The sequence below is a fragment of the Lissotriton vulgaris genome, chromosome 1_2 (genome assembly GCF_964263255.1).
Source record: "Lissotriton vulgaris chromosome 1_2, aLisVul1.2, whole genome shotgun sequence".
NCBI lineage: Eukaryota > Metazoa > Chordata > Amphibia > Caudata > Salamandridae > Lissotriton > Lissotriton vulgaris.
This window is the reverse complement of record NC_141686.1, coordinates 281,914,706-281,928,849: the sequence shown is the minus strand read 5'-3', so window position 1 is coordinate 281,928,849 and position 14,144 is coordinate 281,914,706. Positions and strand designations below refer to the sequence as shown.

Here is a 14,144-nt window from a genome sequence, read left to right as displayed (position 1 = left end):
CCACCTTGGGCGTAAGAGAGAAATGCACCAGCGCATGGTCCGTCCAGCACTGGGGCAGGATGTTCCGTACAGTTACGTACTCTGGATCTGCGAAAACTAGGTCCAGTATGTGGCCCTTTAAATGGGTATGGGTGAGGACCAACTGCTGCAGCTGAATACTCAGGCAGGTCTGGGTCAGGTCTGGGAGCGCTGTATCTCCAGAACCACCTAACCAGAGATTGAAATCTCCTAGTACCATTAACCTTGAGTGCGAGGTGGATAAATCAAGGATTAGCTCAATCAGCCCTGTCACGGCCGAAAAAGGGCTGGATGGAGGTCTATAGCAGAGCAGACCGGTAAATAGAGCGCCCCCCTGCCCATTCAGAGAGAAGGCTAGTAGTTCACAACCAGGGATGGTCTTGATGTCAATCAGGGATAGATCTATAGACTCTCTGAAAATTAAGCCCAGTCCTCCCCCTCTAGCCCCAATCCGAGGGATGTGCCTGATTTTATATCCAGAGGGGCAGGCTAAGCCCAGCTCCACTGCACAGTCCGTGCTTGTCCATGTCTCTGTCATGAGTATAATATCTAACTCATGGCAGTCAATTATGAAGGCAATATCTCTGTGATGTGAACACAGCGACCTCACGTTCAGAAGGCCGCAGTTAAAAGAGTCTGTCTGCTTCCCCGATGCCACTGCTAGTCCCCTTAGCGAGGAACTGGTGTTAATGCATAGAAGTTCATCTCGAGTCTAGGTGATAGTCTCCTGAGATGGTAATCCAGGGGGACCGGCCCCCGGCGCGTCCGTTGCGCTAACGGGCGCAAACGGGCTTTCCTCTGGCGCACCTCCGGCGCCCCTGCGGCGCACCCACTGCGCACCGTCGTTGCGCGCCTGTCTAGTAGCCATCTTAAAAGCCAAGGCTAAAAGATCACGTGGATCCTGGCAGGGCGAGTGGCTCTCCCTCACCCAAGATGGCGCTCCGTGAGGAAATCCTTCTCCCCAATCCAAGATGGCGCTCTGAAACCGGTGCGATGATTACACAGTGCCCCCCGAGTCCTTTCTACCCCACGAAGTGTGGGTGTGCAGGAATTAAATGCGGGTAAGAGCTCCCTGTAATTCCCTCTAAGCGGCGCAGGCAAAAGAAACGTAGAAAGAGCGGGCGCTCGGCGCAAAGCAAAGGAATAACAATTTTAAAATATTAAAATGCAAGAAGAGCGTTTTACACGCAGCGCGAGTGCTGGAAGCTTGTAGTCTGCCTGAGCGAGGTCGGAGGTCCTACTTTTATTACCTCCTCCTCCAATGCGTGGGTCCTGGCAGGGCGAGTGGCTCTCCCTCACCCAAGATGGCGCTCCGTGAGGAAATCCTTCTCCCCAATCCAAGATGGCGCTCTGAAACCGGCGCGATGATTACACAGTGCCCCCGAGTCCCTTCTACCCCACGAAGTGTGGGTGTGCAGGACTTAAATGCGGATAAGAGCTCCCTGTAATTCCCTCTAAGCGGCGCAGGCAAAAGAAATGTAGAAAGAGCGGGCGCTCGACGCAAAGCAAAGGAATAACAATTTTAAAATATTAAAATGCAAGAAGAGCGTTTTACACGCAGCGCGAGTGCTGGAAGCTTGTAGCGTTAGCTTCTCTAGAGCAGGCTTTGATGGAAGAACAAACATAAGGCATCATCATAGGGAGTAAGTATAGCAGCCAGATCTGTGAGATGGGGGGGGGTCTGAAGGATGACCATTGCCGAATGCTTCGCATAGTGGTGGTTGTAAAAGGGGTGCTTTTTTTAATGTGCTGTCAGATCTGTATTTTTTCATTGATGAAAAGGTTCATGATGTTGCATTTGTCTATTGAATATATAATTGTAGGGTTAGGCAATGTTTTGAAGCAGTTCCATGTGTTGATTTTATCTTTTGCTCTCTGTCCCAATCCTACCTTTCCTCATACCTCAGAGGTGCCCATGTGAAGAAACTACTACTGGGTAAAAATGTAGGAGGAGAAGCAGGGAAGGGCATTTCCAGTGAATCCCATGTGCATATGAAGGTGGGCTGGTTGATTTGTGTTGAAGGTAGATGAGAGGTTCAACAGTATCAAGATGCAGAGAACATATTCATCTGTGGTCTGGAAGGCGTTGCCTTCGATGTAGCAGGCTCCGTACTGCCAGTCCTGCCGGAGATGGTTAGCATTATTGTAATCTGAGTTTAACCTAGACTGCTTTTTTAATGACCGTGTCAATGAATGATAGGTGAGTGATGGGCTGGTAGTTGGTGCAGTCATCCGGGTTAATTGTAGGTTTCTCCAAGAGTGGGAGCATCTGGCCTATAAATTAATTTAATATTTTTTGTTACTGCAGTACCCCAGCGGTACCTCTGCCCGAGCTTCAACCCATGATACTGCAGTAAAGTGCAAACATCCCCCAGAATCGCTTGTGCTGCACCTCAGTATTAATGGGGTTAGGTTTCTGCAGAGGTTCCTCTGGTGTACTGTAGTACCTTACAGTAGGGCTGCACTGTCCCACAGGAGTACCACAGTACCTGGAGCACACAACAAAGAATTGTCTTTCAATCCTGGCGGGAGGGGCTATCCCTCTGGGTTCCACACCCAGAAGAGACAGGGGTGACCCTACTTCGCCCACTCATGCTACTTTTTTAAACAAACTCATGCTACTTTTTTAAACAAACTCAGGACACGCGGACCAAGATCCTGAGTCTTGTAATGCTGGCCACAACATTTTTATCTGGGTTGTAGCCAACAAATTAGATCTCTCTTTACTGTGGGACAGGTCCCGGTCCGGCGGTACTGAAATGTCCAATGGAAGAAAACCTGTCTGCAGCCAATCAGAAGGTCCTATTTTTTTGTTGGTGCTGCAGGACTCTCGTGGGGCCAGCCGTCCAGATATACCTATTTTTGAACCCCTTCATGATCTCCCAAACACCTCTTTAGAGGCAAATTCATCTAAATAGACTGAACAAATTTACACTAGATAACAAATATGAGTAAAGTTCTAGGTTTTTGCCAAATTAGGTGTAAATTAATGTAGCTGTTTTTTCTGAATCAACTGCAAATGTTTCCCATGGAAATTAGCATGGGAAAACAATGTAATGTGCTTTCCCTGTCCCCTCCTCCCTGCCCTCTCCATGTATCGGGGTTGTCAGAGAATGTGTAGACCTAAGCAGTGGTGAGATGTTTTACCGGCCAGGAATGGGTGATGTTTAGGGGTGGTGTAGGATTTTTAGGACTAGGGAATAGGTAGAGATAGGGATGATGATAGATTTTTGGGGTGAGGGAAGGGTAAAGGCCTAGGGTGTTCCGGGTTTCTTAGGTTCAGGGAATAGGTGCTGCTTTAGAGGAGGTGAGGCATTTAAGGTTTAGGGTGGGTGGAATTTAGGGGTTTGTGAGGGGTTTTATGGTTCTGGGGTGGGTGGAGTTTAGAGATGATGAGGAGTTTTATGAGTTTAGGAATGGATGGAGTTTAGGCTGGTGAGGGTTTTTTAGGAGTCAAGGAAAATTGGAGTTTATGGGTGGAGAGGGTTTTAGGGGAGGTGGAATTTATGGGGGTGAGAGGTTTTAGGGGTAAGCAGTGGGTGATGTTTAGTGTGGTAAGCGATTTTTACAAGTTGCTCAGTGATAATTACTTGATAAAATGTAATCCGAATAAAGAGTATCCGAAAAAAGTGCTAAATTACATACTATTAATTGAATCTTCTGATTTAAAAGCACCCAAAAAGATTTTATTCCAAAAATATGACATACAACTTTTTCATTTATTGGGTTATTAAACAATAACATAAATACAACTAGCTGTCTTGGCTGGACATCACACACTGTATCCCTCCTGGACCTGCCCTCTGATGGCTCCAGGCTGTTTGTAGATGGGGAAACATTGAGGCATTCATTGTCTAGGGTGTCCGCAACCTCTCCCTACGTTCCAGTGTTTCAATGCTTGTGAGTGGACCCCTGTTGGCTCTGCAACAAAGATAGTCCACACACAAATTCAACTGGGAAGGGCTAGACCTGGTGGCACATTCTACATGCCTCACCTTCTCAGGAGTCTCAACCCTCTACTAAAGAGCTCCCACCCTTTCCAGCATCAAAGAATGTCTCTCGACAACTCAACTCAGAGGAAATGAGGGTTCATCTCCTTGAAAGACATTGCCTGATAAAAAAACTAGTCCTCCTGTGGATTTGACTCCTGTAGTGCTTCATACTTCTCCAATACTCTAATCTCTCTTGCTACCAAGATATGACAAGGACATACCAAGGAATAGATCTCAATACCATCAGCATTGTTCTGAAGATGAACCAGGGAGGAAAAATGAGAACAAGAATTGCTAACTCTCCATTCAAAGGAGAGAGAATCGGCTACATCACAAAGATCCAGGTCACCTGCTGTACCAAGAAGACTTTCCTAATCTTCTTCGGACATGAGTGCACTGCTTGTCAGATCTCCAAAGTTACCTCCTTATAGAATTTCACCACCAGATGAGGTCTCCTTCCATGAAGTAATCATCAGACCTACAAGGAAGCTTAATACTGAGGCACCTGCCTCGTCTATGGAAAGAATTTTTGGGATCTTGCTTCTAAAGCCACAGGCTACATCTGTAAGCTGGTAGCATGTCTTTTAGAGCCTGCGAACAATACATTCCTGACTCCGGCCTCCATCACACCTGTGGATAGATGACTGATTCAGAAATGCAGAACCCCAAATTGTATGCATTAATCTTGAGGGAGACTCCTCCTGATTCTCTAGTTGTGTCTGCAGCTAAAATGTTATAACAAGTCTGCTTCTTGCTCTGTTGATCCTCCAGGAAACAAAAGGCAAGTGGATTGCTGCAATGGATAAGGAAGATTGCACAACCTCAGTTATTGCCTGAGAGTGTCAAGTTCCCCTGCTTTACTGGACTACTGCAAGAGTCTTCACTCACTTAGCTTGACTGCTTAGCTCCTGAGTACTGACAATACAAACTCAGGGTTATGATGAATGACTGCATGAAAATTCGGATTTACAGAAAGGTTGTCTGTCAGATAATATTTTAGCATCTCATTGATTAAGGACTTTACAAGGGACTAAAGAAGGTGTTCCCCTGGTATGTGGCCTTATCAACTATGGAAAACTAAGCATTGTCTTGTCCAAATTAATGGTTCTTCCTTTTAAGCGAATGCATGAGGCAGACCTGCAACATACTTCCTCAAAAGTGGTCTCTTTTGTTGCTACAATTTCATCCCAAAGGTTTGAGTGAGCTTCAGTTTCTGTGTTCAAAGGAATCATGTCCGTTTTTCCACTGTAACAAGGTTTTACTAAGATTTTCATGTCAACCAGAGATTCTCGCGCCATTTTTTTTTAAAGCATACATCTCAAGCAGAAAGGGCTGCCCATACCCTGGATGTGAAGAGGGCTCTAAAATACTTCTTAGACAAAATCAAAGCAATTGGAAAAATCAATGAGCTGGTGTAAACTATTTTAACGGTCCGTACTGGCATTGCTTCATCTGAACAGACTATGTGAAGTCTCCTGCATAATTAAATGTTACATTAAGACATCCTGGGTAAACCTAATGCATATTTTGCACATCAGAAATTGGTTCTAGAAATGTCCCAAGTTTCAGCCTGGAGAACAGTGCACAAACATTCTCCAGTTGTTACTGTGTTGACAATGAATCGATAAATGATGCCCGGGGAGGTCAGGGTTTCTTGTAAAATGCAATTCTTTTTGTCTCTTCACCTTCGGAGCCCTCTTCAACATGGGTTATTGTAGTTTGCTGTTCTACTTTACATTTTATGGATATCATAGAGAATCCCACAGCAGAACAAAAATGTATTTACCTGTATTCCTAGCTGTTGTCATAGGTATTCTCTTCATAGTCCATAAGCAACCCACCTGCCTTCCCGTCTTTTCCAAACGGCTTGGCGAAGAGGCTGTACCGGTTATAATCCTTCCACTGTATTCCCTCTAAAATGACTTGCTCACTGACCCTGCACTGCATGAGGGGATGACCCACATCCGTAGAATACCATACGGCTACAGTATTAACACAGTGTGCACTCAGCCTATCCCAGGCTACATTTTCCTTTTACTTAGTGTTTTTTTTAAAGAAGGCAGCTGTGTTTTCAGACATATATACTTTTACTTTTAATTTAGCTTTGATGGTTTGTGATTTTTAAAGAATGTAGAAAATGTCCTGTAGGCATGTGATTTTCTATTTAAAATAACTTGATAAAAAGTATGTTCTGGTGCTCCTTCACATACCTGGTAATGGATTCAGAAAGATTATCCATGACAGAGAACTATGGTTAATTATAAGTAACTTTTCTCATCATTTCCTTGTAATTGTTTCTGTCCTGCAGCCATGATGTGGCAAGTATAATAACAGAAGTGTATCGATAGGCTGCCGTGCCTCAAACTTGGGAAAAGGCTTTGTCTCGCTGAGTTCATTTTTAAATAAATCTGATGATACATATTACTAAGTTGGTCCTCTAGTGTTTCATTGACTAGTGAGAGACTTTGCTTTTATTTTGCCTCTCCCTAGAATTTGTCTCTCACCCAGGTTGAGCCCTTTATGGTCTCTTGGTTGCTTCCTCTGGGTTGGTGATCAAAGGGAAATTTCTGCAGTATCACCATTTTTCAGTGATGGCACTTGTTATCTTGGTTAAGACTCTGAATAGTCTGCAATATAAGGCATTTATTTCCTGCACCCAAAACTTTTCCCGAGCTATTATAACGTGTGTCAGCCTTTTTTGGGTAAAGCTTTAAAGGATTTAGATATGTGAATAGTCTTTGCCTGAAGAGAGACTCTTCCCTCTGAAGAGGAATTGATCACACATGCATTGCATCTTTCTGCATTAAATGCAAACATGGATTGCTCTCTGACCACCTCCGTGTAAATTGGGCTGACCCAGTGTGAAAATAAATTCCTCTCTCTTTGAAGATGGAAAGGTGCAAATGCCACACACGCCTCCAAATAGTACTTCATCGTCCAAAGCCCATCATCTGTAACTTTCTTGTTTACAACAGCTGCCTGGTCAGCTGTTGATACTTCTGTCAGTGTATCCGAAAGGGATCTCCATGTTCACCACACTCATTTTGTTGAAATCACAACTGTTACTGTAGCACCACTCAGTGATACTGATTGACAAAGACACCTTCCCGATTGGTGACAGAAAGAAAATCACTGTCAACATTTGGAACAGCCTTGTCGAAAAAAACGTAGTCATTGAGGTAAACTTGATAATGATGAGTTCTTCAAAACACACTACATTGACAATAACATCAGTGTCTGCATCATCAGACTTACTCGCTGCCCCAGCAACAATTTGTGATGATACAGGTTACCCCAAGTAATATTTGCAGAGCAATGGTAAGAATGTACAGGAAGACAAAATTGAAAGATCAGCATTCTGTCTGTGAGGCTCTCCAATCTTTGGCAGCTAGAAATCCATTTCTTCACAGGCACTGAATATAAGGACTGTCACAAAGAAGAAGACGACCACATCTTCTTCCCAATTTCCTTCAAACACCATTGCTATAGATTCCTCAAGTTTGCGTATCCTCATCCTCCTGTGGTCCAAGTACTGTTTGGACTTCTTCGCATCCCTGCACGGTTCCCACAACCAGTATGACAACCTTTCCTCTCTCAATTGCATGTCCACCTTGTAGCAGCTCTACCATCAACCATCTTCTCATTACGTATATAATCGGGGCCACTCTCTGCAGTGTCCTAGAGCCCTGTTGCCACTTTTGGTCATCCATACTGATCAGAACGGTGCTCATGGAGACGCACCACATAGTGCAGCTGGAGATCATGTACCTTTAATGGAACTTTAATTATGATGGATGTGAGAGCAATCAATGGAAAGACTATTACAGAATATTTCCCACCTGAGGCGCTGCCCATTGATACCCTGCCTTGCCACTCTTCCATCCTCCATCGTTCAGCAAAGTCTCAAAATTCCACCTCTCTGTGGAACAGTGCCTTCCATGGTTGAACTGCCAATGGCCACCAAATATAAGGAGGTTGTCCTTCACATTGGTAAGGTAAAAGCCTCTACAGTTATTGACGGAATGGAAAAGCAATATTTAATTCCTTGTTTTGTCATGAAGCAAGACCTCACTCACTAATTATTGCTGCTGTTCAAAGAAGTGCAGGAAATCCAACCTCACATACATGGTGTTTATTTAAAAAGCTGCCTACAACAGAGGCTGTAGCCATTAAAGTCTTACATGCTGCCTTTAGGTGATAGATATCATTACTTAGGGATTAAAATGGGTCCCAGTAACTTTCAAGCGAGTGGTACTATACCAGTAGTGTTAACTTACATCATGTCCTTCAGACATGAGGTTAAAATTTATATTTTGGTCATGCAGTTCTATAGTGATTTGCTGTTTGTCGAGCACCTGGAAGAAGTTTTCAAACAATCAAAATTGCCATATAATTTGCCGCAACTTTAGTCTCCCACATGCCTTTATGGGGTGTAGGAAGGAGAACACCATTGATGGGTTGGGAATGATATCCCTTCTACCAATCGTTCTGCAGCACATGTCAGCATGGCTACAGCTGCTACCACTCCAAACAGAGAAACCAGTCTGCTGGAGCCACCTCTAGGCGCTTAGGATCGAGGCTGACTCTGAAATCAAGGGTCTTCGAAAAGAACCTGACTCCCGTGGTATTACTTCACCCTCTTCTGCTGCTGTTGCTATGGACAGAAGGCTAGTAGGTATTATTCAATTCAGTAATTTAGTCTATAAAATTGTACTTCAGTGGACTGAGATCTCTTCTGGTATCTGCGCAGCTCTCTCCCTTTCAGGCATTCCAGCAAAGGGCAGTCACTTTACAAGTGAGGGATTATGCAGCACTGTGAATCCTTGGAATTTTATTTAATTGGATACATAAGGTGATTTCTAGTGTATAATTTTTCCTTTCTCTTTCTTTCCTTATTCAGACTCTCTGAGACCACCTGCACTGGGAAGCTGTGGGATGGGGATGCTACGCCGGCGCTTCTCTCACGCTCGCTGGCGCTTACACGTAGCCAGGAGCCCATTGCCACTGAGGATCACACGGTAGTATTTTTTTTGGGATTCAGTCCCAATCTATCATGTTAAATTCATCTGTCAGCAGCAGCGTTTGATACCTGTTGGTCCAGTCTACCCGTCTGTACCTTCGCCATTCTAGATTTGTGGAGGAAGTGAATGTAGCAGGAAAAGAAAAAAACTTACAGTTTCTTATTTTCTGTCCGAGATGTTTCTCTCCAATTTTGTACTATACCTTGATCATTCCTGTGTTTGCACAGGGTTCAAGATCCTCTCTAGATACTATCTCCAGCCGCAGCTCTGAAATTTCTCGTCCAGTGGGACAAGTGGACAAACACATACTTCTGATGGTGCATGGTGTGGGGCAAGCAGGTAAGCAAAAACATTTTGCTTTGAGTGGTTAAGTATTATTTTGTGTGGTGGAACATGGAGAAATATTTAGTGCATGAAATATGGCATTTCAAGATGTTTGATGATTCTGGGAAAGGAAACATCTATGATGTGTGATTGAGATCACTTCTGATCACAGTACACTACATTAATTTTCTGTGGCTCTAGGAGAGGGGACCATGTTCTTGGTCAGATGAGTACACATTCCCTATGACCTCGTCCTGAACTCGATCGTCTGACCTCAGAGAAATTTCAACGCCTGAAACTCTGATTTACTATACAGAGCTAGGATGCACACAGCAGTACAGGAGATTCACCGAACCTCTAAATGGTGTGTATGACCAACCACGTTTTTACATACAATGGTCATTAGTGGAGTTTTCAGGACCCATGGACATCCTACTGGATCCACACAGCATTGAAATTCATAAGAGCCCGGAAAAGCAATTAGACGTACACAGCATTTGTCAGCTGTCCGGAACTGCAACATCTACTGTGCAGTCAATAGATTGGAATTTGCGTGCCATTTATATCGGATCATCTTTGAATTACCTGGAAGAGAATAAGTATATCGAAGTGGGGGCGGGGGTTGTTAATATTTGCTACCATTTATTTATTTAAGAGTCTTATATAGCGGTGGCCAGACCCGAAGGTATCATGATGCTAACGGACACACATTGTTTTAGTAAACAGCATTGTCATGTGTCGAATCTGGTTAAGGCTTGGAGGGGCTGGATCAAAAGATAGGCGATGGAGATGCCCTCTTGTTAAGGTGGCTAGTTTATCAGCTGGACGAGATTCCTGTAGCAGGGGTACTCCGTCTCGCTGGGTGGTTGCTATCCAGTTGTTTGAGTTCGGTTGAGGAAGAGATCTTTGAGCATCATCATCATCAAACCTTCCCTGTGAGCCAGGATGCCTTTAGTGGGTTAGTACAATAGAGTACACTATGCCAATACCAGCTAAATATCATTTTGATCTTTTCAGGTTGAATTCAATCTAACATAAAAACAGAACTACAAGCAGCTCATTTATCAAAAAACTAAAGCACAAACACAAACACGCATATTGGTAGCAATGGAGGCTGTCATCTAAGCACTGGAATAGTCTAAACTGCAAAGTGCAAAAATCCCTAAAATGTATTTGAGTGAGGGGGTACGCTTAAACTAGCTTCCAGGAGATAGAAGGTTCTAACTAGTTTGCACAGAATGAATCCTGAATGAGTTATTGTACTTCCATCTGTGTAGAAATTTTCAACTGACTGTTTCCTTAATTGCTACACAATTTTGCACCCTGAGGATGTCCTCTGCACATACTTGTGAGTCTTAGACAGACGGAGAGTGAACATATTCTGTGCATTCCAAAGTAACTTGTCTGGACGTTGACTTCTCATGATTAAGAACTATATGCTTTTTAAGAAATAGGTCATAGCTCTGATGCCAAGATTTGATCATAATGTTTCAGATTCTGAGCCACACTCTTCTATTACACCAGCCTTTCATGCCACCTCTGTGACTAACTATTCGGGCAGCAATCTATTAAAAAAAAAACCTGTAAAATGGTAGCTTGGTAGATGGAATCAATAAACATATAAAAGGTTCTAGATGTATTTTTCAAGCCACCTGGCAACCAATCATACCCACTATATGACCCATACCTACATATGCAGTCATAAATTATTCTTTATTATCAAATTGGTTAACCATATTGTCCATCCGGCAGAATGAGGGAAGTGAATCAGACACTGCCTTGCATGCCAGGGGTTTTTGTGCGCCTACTCATCAGTGTGGTGTTGCCCATCTGACGATGCATGGGCAATGAGTGGACTCGTCCATCTAGAATCAAGCTGGTACCCTTGTTGCTCCTTAATTAGAACTTTCCTCTGCAGAGAAGCGCTGGTCCTTAAACTGGAAGAGGTTCCAGAAAGCCGTTGTTACTTATTTTGTGCTGAAAGGAGGTCTGGAACTTGATACTTCCAAGTGATAAGTAGTCCTGCTTCTGAGTCCTCTAACTTAATTGCAAGCCCTAAGGGACACACTTTCTCCTCTGATACCAGTATGACTCGCTCCCTCTTTCACCGTTCCTCCCCAAAGTTCAGGGGTCTACTCTGGCAACTGTGGACAGGTTCCTGGTCAATGTTAGGGTTCTGAGCCAATGTATAGCTCTCTGGACTTTCTCTCAGTATCAGTTGACCTGGTCTGGTTCCTTCTTTCTTTGCTTAGCAGAGTATCTGACAAAGTGTTGCTACTCTGTTGATTGCAGTTACTTAGCACACTTTTCCTCAAGAGATTGTATTTTACTTCTGATTCTTTTGTTTGCACTTTCTTCAGGTCCTGAGATAACAGATGAACTTGTCAAAGTCCTGAGAAGACGTCTCGATGAGGCCACTTTGGATATCATTACAGTAATGCTTGTTCGTAACTGCAAACTGACTCCAGCAGATGTGGAGGTAAGAGCATGCTAACAAAGCAGTCATAGGTGTGACATATAACTCCATGCAGGTGTGAAAGTGTGATACAAAAATCCTATATTTGTATACATCGTAGTGTCTGATACAACTGACCTCGCTTCTGCTTTCCTCATCCTATTTTTGTCTGGCCCTGCCAACTCCGAATTGCTGCACCAAAACCAGTGTGTTTTGGCAGAACTTACTTTTGCCACACCAGTCCCCTTAGTGTCATGTCAGGCTGAACTCCCTTCCAACTCTTTCATTCACTTGGTATCTGTCTGAAGATACTTCTGCATATCATATTCTTAGTGTTATCTGATTCTGATGAACTCTCTTCTCCCTGTCTAATCCTGGTTGCTTATCCGGATTAACTCACTTCGGACTCTTCTCACTTCTATCTGGATTGACCAAACTCGCTTCTTTCTTTCCAGTTCCTTTGATGTATGACATGGCTGATCTGTTGTTTACTTACTCTATTTCTTTGGTATCTAACCCAGCCACATTCGCTTCTACCCATGACTTTGCTGTACTTGCTTCCATTTGTCCCTTGTGCTTTTTGTTTAGCCATGCTAATCTCTCTCCAATCTAGCCCAAACCTCTGGTATTTAACTTCACTGAATTTACATCTGCATTTTTTTCAGCCTGCTTTTGTCCAACTCTGATGAACTTCCATTTACTCCTTCTTCCCCTGATTATAGATACTTAAACTCCCACTGGCCTCTCCAATCAAGAGGTGCTGGATCTGCTGAATTCTTTTCTACCTTTCCTCTCCTACACTACTTGTGTTTTACCCATCTTTATTTCCTTCAATACTGCCCATGCTGCTGGTGTCTAGTTCTGCTAACCTTGTGTCTTCTCCTCCATTTCAGACCCACCTGGTTCCAATTTAAATCTTCTGACTGGTGGTTTCTGATCTGGCTTAATTCTGGTCTCCCTACACATTATCATGGATTTCGCGCTGGTCGATATCCATTCTAATTCACAAACTTTTTGTGGTCCGACCCAGCAAAGTTACATTCCCTCTTTTTTCCCACCCTGCTGGTTTATGACTCTTCTGTATGCCTTTCTATCTCTTGTGTTCACCTATCTCTGATCAGACCAAATTCCTCTCTAGCATTGGGGTCTGAGAAGATTACACTTCGTTATCCCCTCCCTTACCGTCCTGCTGCAGTCTGATGCCTCATGGTTCACTTCTAGTTCGTTTATCCTACTTTTTTCAGTTCATATGAACTACTTTCTGTTGTTTTTCAGTTTATCCAGCCTCCTGGGACGCCACCCACTGAAGTCATCCAGTTCTCTATTCCTCAGTGCTTTCTGCCTTGGCTGCATGCCGTTGCATACTATCTGCGCCAGAATCTACTGATATTCCTGCACCCCCCAAAATATACGGACAGCAATGTCGCACATCACTTCCGGGTAAGTTCTCATGGTGCTTACCACACTATTTCTGACTAAGCCTTCGCTGTATCTCCTCAGCGTTGCCACCACCATGCCACTGGGTAAGTTCTCGTGGAGCTCACCATACTATCTCTGGGTAAGCCTTCTTTGTACGTCTTCAGCGTTGCCACCACCATGTTACTCATGGATCTCACCACAGTACTTCTTTGTGTTCTCAGTGTTCTCATTAAACTGCTTCTGGGTAAAGTCTTGCGCTGCTTCCCTGTTAACCTGAAGTAAAGCAGTACTATTTTGTGAGATCCTTGCTGGAGATGAGATCTTAGGGTCTTAGTTTGTCGACTATTTCATCTGCTGTGGGCAGTAGAAAGGCTTTCATTTTAATGGTGTGATTCCAGCATCTAGAATCAATACAGAACCTGGAGATTTCATCAGACTTGGGACCAGAATGAGCTTTCTCAATCATTGCTGGACTGCCAGTCTATATATCGTTCAGGATGAGAGCGAAGTTGGAAAGGCATCAAAAGTGTCCACATCGCTCTCACTATGCCAGCCTGGCTTGAAAGTGTGTCATTAAAAGATAAAAGCATGTTCTTCCGCTCAAGAGTCTCGGCGAGCTCCTCAGCTTCAGTAAGGCATGGTATAGTCCTCTCTGATTTCTGATAGATCACAAGACTCTGGGGAGCTGGGGAAATAAGAACCCACCTGAGGTAAGTATCTCGGAAGCCCACGAAGGCAGTGTGCAGAGTAAAAACACAGCCGCGTGCCCAATAGACGTCAATGGAGATGTCGCTGTTGCAGTTTTAAAGAAGAAGGACCCCTCTCAGAGGACCCCGGAGAAACCCTTTGGAAGACGGAAGGTTGGTGGGCCACCCCTCTCGTGGATGCACCAGGAACCAGGTTACCTGCACCAGG

The 14,144-nt window shown here is 44.0% G+C and overlaps 1 protein-coding gene across 7 annotated transcripts in view; it reads left to right on the top strand.

Annotated features, from left to right (window-relative positions):
- Positions 1 to 14,144, top strand: part of SZT2 (SZT2 subunit of KICSTOR complex) — a 1,033,029-nt gene that overhangs the window by 655,604 nt on the left and 363,281 nt on the right. For all 7 annotated transcript variants that reach the window (XM_086953216.1, XM_086953214.1, XM_086953218.1 and 4 more), the window contains 4 exons: positions 8,911 to 9,028; positions 9,259 to 9,370; positions 11,716 to 11,834; positions 13,086 to 13,250. In XM_086953216.1, coding sequence (XP_086809342.1) covers positions 8,911 to 9,028; positions 9,259 to 9,370; positions 11,716 to 11,834; positions 13,086 to 13,250 — 514 coding nt within the window. The remainder of the gene's footprint in view (positions 1 to 8,910; positions 9,029 to 9,258; positions 9,371 to 11,715; positions 11,835 to 13,085; positions 13,251 to 14,144) is intronic.